The 6,459-nt window shown below is 45.7% G+C and overlaps 1 protein-coding gene across 1 annotated transcript; it reads left to right on the plus strand.

Annotated features, from left to right (window-relative positions):
• Positions 1-971: 971 nt before the first annotated feature.
• On the plus strand, positions 972-5,594 carry LOC135367963 (uncharacterized). Its single transcript, XM_064601053.1, has 5 exons — positions 972-1,094; positions 2,899-2,960; positions 3,019-3,105; positions 3,693-3,728; positions 5,382-5,594. The coding sequence occupies exons 1-5, from the start codon at positions 1,013-1,015 to the stop codon at positions 5,433-5,435; spliced, it is 321 nt and encodes a 106-aa protein (XP_064457123.1). The 5' UTR covers positions 972-1,012; the 3' UTR covers positions 5,436-5,594.
• Positions 5,595-6,459: the final 865 nt, after the last annotated feature.

The raw sequence follows: 6,459 nt of genomic DNA on the forward strand, positions 1-6,459 counted from the left end.
GGAAGGAGGGTACTCTGTCAGCTCTACTCCAAAAGAGAATTCCGTCGAATTCCAAGAAAGCTTTATTTTTGTGCAACTTCCTAAAGAGTTAATAATCCAACGTCAGCCACAGTGAAATTTCTGTCATATACCAGGCACCAGCCAAAGCGTACACGTACATTTAGTTGTCAACAGCTCTAGGCAGACTTCGCAATGCAACATGACTTCATCAGCGGACAACGCAGACTAAACGTTTCAACGTGCGCGCGTTCTGAGACTAAACACACTGTGTATTCTACACGTTTTTCAAGTATATACGTGGTTCTATCTGTAAACCTTACGAAGGCTTACACCACTACTTTAACCAAGTTTTTTTTTTTTACTTTATTTATCGGGACCGAATTGCTTTCCACTTTGCAATTGGCTCAATAAAGGTGTGGCGTACGATTTGGCGTAAAAATATCGAGACATATGTGCGTGACACTGCAGAAGGACACATATGCATCACACACGCCTGCGAGACTGTACAATTCCTCTCGATATATCCGCGATCAGGGAAAAGTTTTGAGCGGATTAGCGTGTCTAATGTTATGCCCGATTGTTTGAGCGATGCTTTTCAATGGCTTCGTGCAGCGAGAGTTTTTTTTTTTTTTTTGTTATATATTTTTATATTTTTTTATGGTGCTTTTAAGTTGGTTCCATCACAGCCATCACGTATTGCACACCCGTGCATGAAGCAAAAGAGGCAACCCTAGCGCATTTACCGAAAGCAGAAACGCCATAGTCTCGTTTTACCATCCTGTGCTGGGCTCCGGACCATGAACAAACATGATGACGTCGGCTCCTCTGCGGCATTTCCTGACTGGCGTCCCTGTGCATAGAATCACGAAGCAGAAGACAAGTAAAAGGAAAAAACGGCCGGCGCCCATTGTTCAGCATGCACACATCCCATGATTCCTTGCGGTGAAGTCCCCCTATAAAAGTTGCAGTTCTTCAGTGGTCCGACGTGCAGGGCAAGACTCAACCCGTCAACATGAAGACTGCTCTGGTTGTGTGTGTCGTTCTGGCAGGCGTCTGCGTGGTCTTCGCCGGAGAGAGTACAGAAGGACTGTGTGGTAAGTTACGATTTTCAGCTTTTTTTTTTTTTCTTGGTATCACAGTGGGGTATTTCTAGTGGTTCTATAGGAGAATTATATTCTTTCCTGCTCTTCAGGATATCGTAATGCAAAGTTCAGCGTCTACAGCGCTCCTGGCTGCGGTCCCTTTTATATAGCTTCTTGTCCGTGATTGAGCAGTAAATTATATCAGGTTACTTCACTTTTCACATGGATGGCTGCCATGAGAGCATACCATCTTGTAGACTTTATGGGGAGACTTTGCGCCACCTGGTAAAGGACGCGATCCAAATATCGTGCTTCTGCATTTAACGGCACTTGAAGGAGACGTTAACGTCACACTTTAACGTTACTGCGTTTACATGAAGGCGGCGCACGTCGATTTAACCCAGTAAGTCGATCTAACGCCTGCATGTAAACCCGTCTACGTCGACCCAAAGGAGAAGTCGACCTAGTAAAGATAAGTCGGTTGGCTCGGGTAAGCTCAGACGTCAAATGTCGACTCAACTCCACCATGTAAACTGCGTCATACGTCGCTGCCGGATGGCTCGTCCTTCCTTGCCTCAGAATATGCACGCTCTCTTGTGCAATGACCGTGGAAAGAAAAAGAAAGTCAGCAGTGAGGAGGAATTACAGAGTCTGGTCTCCTAGACTTCAATTACTTACTCCCATTATTAGTCCCCCAGCCCTGAAAATAGACCCTAACTTTTGCATAAACTTCTATGCACTTAGTCTCAAAGGGGACTAATGGTTGTAACTAGAGTAGTTGTAGCAATTCATCTCGTCCATCAAGATAACTAAACTTTCCTCTCTTTTTTTTTCTTTTTTTCGTTAGAGTGTACAGCTTAAAGTAGCACAGAAGTCGTTTTTAACACACTGTTCGCTTACTATGAAACTGTTAAGCAGGCCAGTAAGATGCACCATGAAAAGTAATTCACACCACAGAGTCATAATTATCGCAGAAATTGAATTTAAAGTAAGCCGCAAAAAGCGACCGTGCGCAACGGTGGCGGAGAGCAGTACCAGCCGACCAACCTGCGATGAGCCTGTGTGACGTGTGACCTCGCGCTGACGCTACAGAGCCCGCGCTCGCTGATTGGTTCAGAGAAATGTTGTCTGCTACTCGGCTGTGATGTAACCAGAATGCGCGGACTGTGTAACGTCATAGGTGACGTACCATGCTTCGCCTCCTCGTTACACCCGGGGTGGTGAGTTAAGAGCGCAGCTTTTTTCTGGGAAACCAACTGCGCACACCAAAAACCTTTCATGGTATTCGGTAAATTGACACACACACTTTCATCATAAATTTTTTGGAAGGCCTTCTGTACTCCTTTAAGATCGTTTGAAGAACATGGTGACGACAAAAACTAAGGGGTGAGGGTTAGGATATCAGGAGCAGACCCTTCCTTGCACTTGGTCCCGCAGCGCGATTGATTGATTGATTGAAAAATATGGAGACGTGAGAGTCGACAAAGTCGGGTCAGGCTGCTCCAGAACACGCGAGTACAAAAGAGCGTAGAAAAACCAACTCCAAGATGACTAAAAGACATAAAAAAGAACAAGCAGGATCCAACTAATGAATGAGTTCGGTAAATGACCGTTTAGACAAAATACACCGATGGCCCTCAGCGCACTGCTCTGTATACCACGCACCATGAAACTGCGTATATGCTGATTTGGAACCTTGAGACCGTAATACGTAGCCGTAATACGTAACGTACGGCACTGACGTGATTACAATATGCATGTTCTTCGAATTTCAACTGGAAGTGTCATTCACAATTGTCGTGGTTTTATGTTTAAGCGCTGGACGATACGCAGAAGGCGAAGGCAGTGGAGTGTATCACGGGAAAGGTTTCTGACAAGGTACGCTTTAGACCAGCTGACTTCACATTGTTTACAACGACGCACTTGTCCATGCCAGGTAAAAGAAAAGTGGGAAGGCATCAAGGCGTCGCTGGGCGACACTGATCTAGAAGCGGCAAAGAAGCTCTGTGAGCTGAAACAAGAGGTACGCCAGCCTTTACGAACCTGTATTTCAAACTGGAATACCTGAAACGCGGGCGGGATAATTTCCTTGAGCATGAGGAAATGGTATAGGGACAGAGACACGAAACAGAAACACAATCCGACCAGACCATACCAGCTCCTCATGCTCAAGCAAATTATACCGTTCACGTCGATATACCAACTCGCTTGTCTTTTAGTGTTTTGCCCACTTGAAACGCGTTCTGAACTTTTGAATGTACAACTGTATTTCAAATCGCTCACACCGCCTTGTGGTTGAAGCCCAATTTCTACCTCGTCGTTCTCTTGAGCCATTGCGATAATGCACCAACGTTCAGCATACGCTTTCCCTAGCCGTGTCTTTACAGGAGTGACATTCTCAGGGAATATTCTAGTGGAAGAGAAAGCAACAAAACTGCTCACGGGGCAGAAGTTTTGTTTTGAGCATTAGCAATGAGCTGGAAGAACGGGACGGCACTTAGCAGACGACAGCACCTGCGCCTGTCGTCTGCTATCCTGAGAATGCCGCTCGAGCGAACACTCCGGAATCTCTCAGTTTTCTCTAAGTACATATTAAGTAATATGTTTCAGAACAAGGAGGCTGCGGGAGCTGCAAAATTGTTTACGGTAAGTATTTTATCTCCATACACTTACTTTTTTGCAGAAATTTCCCTCAAGTTGTCCTTCAAATTGTTAAAGCCTCCCTAAATGGCGGCAAACGTTTCCAGAAGGTAATTGCCGAAAGTCCCACAATCCTCTGGCGAGTTACTCTCGAACTCTCGAGTTACTCTCGCGAGAGGCTCTCTGAACGCTTTCAAGACGATGAGGGTTTTGCTTGCGCCCTCTCTCTACTGTCTCTTTCTCCCCGGCCCTTTCCCATCCACTTGATGCACGGGGCAACTTCGCCAATCATCCTCTCCCACGTCAGAGACTGTGCCGACACCCGGAAATTTGTATCTCTCTTGTCGCTTGGAATAGGAACTTTCAACTGAGCTCTTCTACTTCAGCTGCTATTCACACTCCTATTTTTACGCGAGCAACGGAAACTTGTCTCCTGCTTGATGACAGTGCACACAAACTTATACAGCTTATAGTAGGCGAGAGTTGTCAATGCGCTCCGATACCAATACATGTGAGGCTTGATGTGGTTGGTCTTCCACTTTGATGCCAGAGCAATACATCGCGGGAACGAGTCCGCGTGACTTTAATTCCAATTTGATGTCACTATTAGGTAGTTTTCTTTGATGACAATACACATGTTCTCCTTCGCTGCTCCTGCTCCCGGAAATATTTTTTCTGATTTTCTCCAAGTCATCTTAGGTACGTGCTTGGTGACAATACACTTTCTCAGATTCCCATTTCATGTCAATGTACTCGATGACAATACACTTCTTCAGGTCTCCATTTTGATGCTCCCGCCAATATATATCAAAATCCCCCTTCAAATCCCATGAAATCGGCGTCTCAAATCAATAAAATTCGCGTACTCTGTGGAGCCTGGCCGCCTTCTTATACTGCCGAACGGTCGCGGGGCAGTATTGCTTGCAGTACTATTACGATTTTTCCTAATCTTCTTCGACAATACAAACTCTTCTTTCGTAGCGGCAATTGCTCCTGCAAAGACGTTTCCTAATCTTCCACACTGACGCGAGTTCTGATATGGTGGTGACGCCATCTGACAGTTGACAGTATAGGAATATTGACGCGTTTGTCTGTGGGTTGGTCGACGACAATACACCCTTGTCAGTCCGTGTGACTTGACTTCCAAGTTGGTGCCAACACATATCCCACCTGCAGCTCTCCGAAGGTATGGACTGCTGCACGGAGACAACTATTGCACGTATATATCAACCTCTGAGTAGATATAAGTCAGTCATCCGTTGATGCCAACGCACACAGACGGTGTCAATACATGAGAGGCATATAGTCCCATCCTCCAATCTTCAATAGAAGTGTCAGACTACCCTCCGCAGGGACCTTTTCGGATCTTTAGAATGGTTCTCACTTGTCTCGGTGCGTGACCACCCCTCACTCCGATTTCAATATCGTGATGACATATGGCCTGAAAACATCCGGAACCCGCGGCGATAGTCAATATCCGCAAATATATTTCTGAATAAACGTACCAGCTGGGACATATAACAGTACGGAGACCTTAAAACTAATTTCTTGTTGATCCTCATACTAATGTTACATTGCTTATCTTTCGATGAAAACATAGCGTTAACTGATCGGACTGACGGCATTACGGCTCTAAAGGCATTCTAAAATATCTTACAGCCTGAAGACGAGGCGGAAATCAAGAAGGCGTTCAACGACTGCAAACCACAGTAAAAGTGGTCTATGTCAAGTTACGTACCACAGCGAAGGCTCCCAACCCACCTTCTTTTTTGTTATCTGGTCATCATGGAAGCACATGGATGCACTCCTTCTCTCTTCACAATGCCAAGCGAGTTGGATGTGTTGAGCAATAAAATACGTTGTTTTGATTGATTGATTGATTGTTGGTTGGTTGGTTGGAACTCGTTTCAACTCTGCGAGAACCTTTAAGGGGGAAATAAAAAGAATATCAGATTGAGAAACTCAGTTGGTGAAGCGTCCACCAAGCTTTGAGCAGACGGGGCTTGAACGCGATCATCAAAGAAATATTATTTCACTTCCCAAGGTTGGAAGCTTCTGACGCGAGTGCCGCCATATAAGCTTCTCCTACTAATGAATTCTTTCTTAATTGTCTATGCACATGAGCGTGGAGCCTACGACCCGGATGAAACACGGAGGCGACGATGAACTCGCTGTGGTTTGTGGTTTCTAGCAACGCGTTACCTAGATAAACAAAGTGACAGTCGCTCCAGGAAGTGTGTGCATTAAACATTACAATGTTAAACAATATGTTTGGCCGATTTTCTTTCCCGGGAAATACATATGCATTAAATAAGCGAGTTTTATAAGTTAGCATTGTCACTGGAGCTGGGAGAGCCCCAGCGGCAAGAACATCATGGTGACGTTCTTCTGTGCGCCAATCAGGGGGAAGCGCGTAGCCGATTGGCTTTGCAGACGATTATTTGCGTCGAGCTCGTCTGCTTCGCGGCTTCCAGACGACCGCCACTCAGTCGGCTCAGCTTCATCAGTCGGTTAGAGTAGGACGTTTTCTATTTTTCCCGAGAGGGAATTCCGCCATTCCAGCACTTGCGCTTGCGGTGTATTTCATTAAACTGTGCAAAAGCTACGCCAGTATCTCGCATGGGATTTTTGCTACCCTGGTCAGTGATCAGCCAGAAGTAAAATGCCACCACAGTTTCGGAATCGATGGGGATGAAGACGCAAGTCACGACCGTACTTTCGGCGGCCGCAGCTATAG

Source organism: Ornithodoros turicata, chromosome 9, assembly GCF_037126465.1.
Source record: "Ornithodoros turicata isolate Travis chromosome 9, ASM3712646v1, whole genome shotgun sequence".
NCBI lineage: Eukaryota > Metazoa > Arthropoda > Arachnida > Ixodida > Argasidae > Ornithodoros > Ornithodoros turicata.

What these genes read in the sequence shown, in the direction of transcription:
- LOC135367963 (XM_064601053.1), top strand. Translation starts at nt 1,013, where the DNA reads ATGAAGACTGCTCTGGTTGTGTGTGTCGTTCTGGCAGGCGTCTGCGTG. An exon ending in CGGGAAAGGTTTCTGACAAG is followed by an intron (nt 2,961 to 3,018) that starts GTACGCTTTAGA and finishes TGTCCATGCCAG; the next exon opens with GTAAAAGAAAAGTGGGAAGG. An exon ending in TCTGTGAGCTGAAACAAGAG is followed by an intron (nt 3,106 to 3,692) that starts GTACGCCAGCCT and finishes AATATGTTTCAG; the next exon opens with AACAAGGAGGCTGCGGGAGC.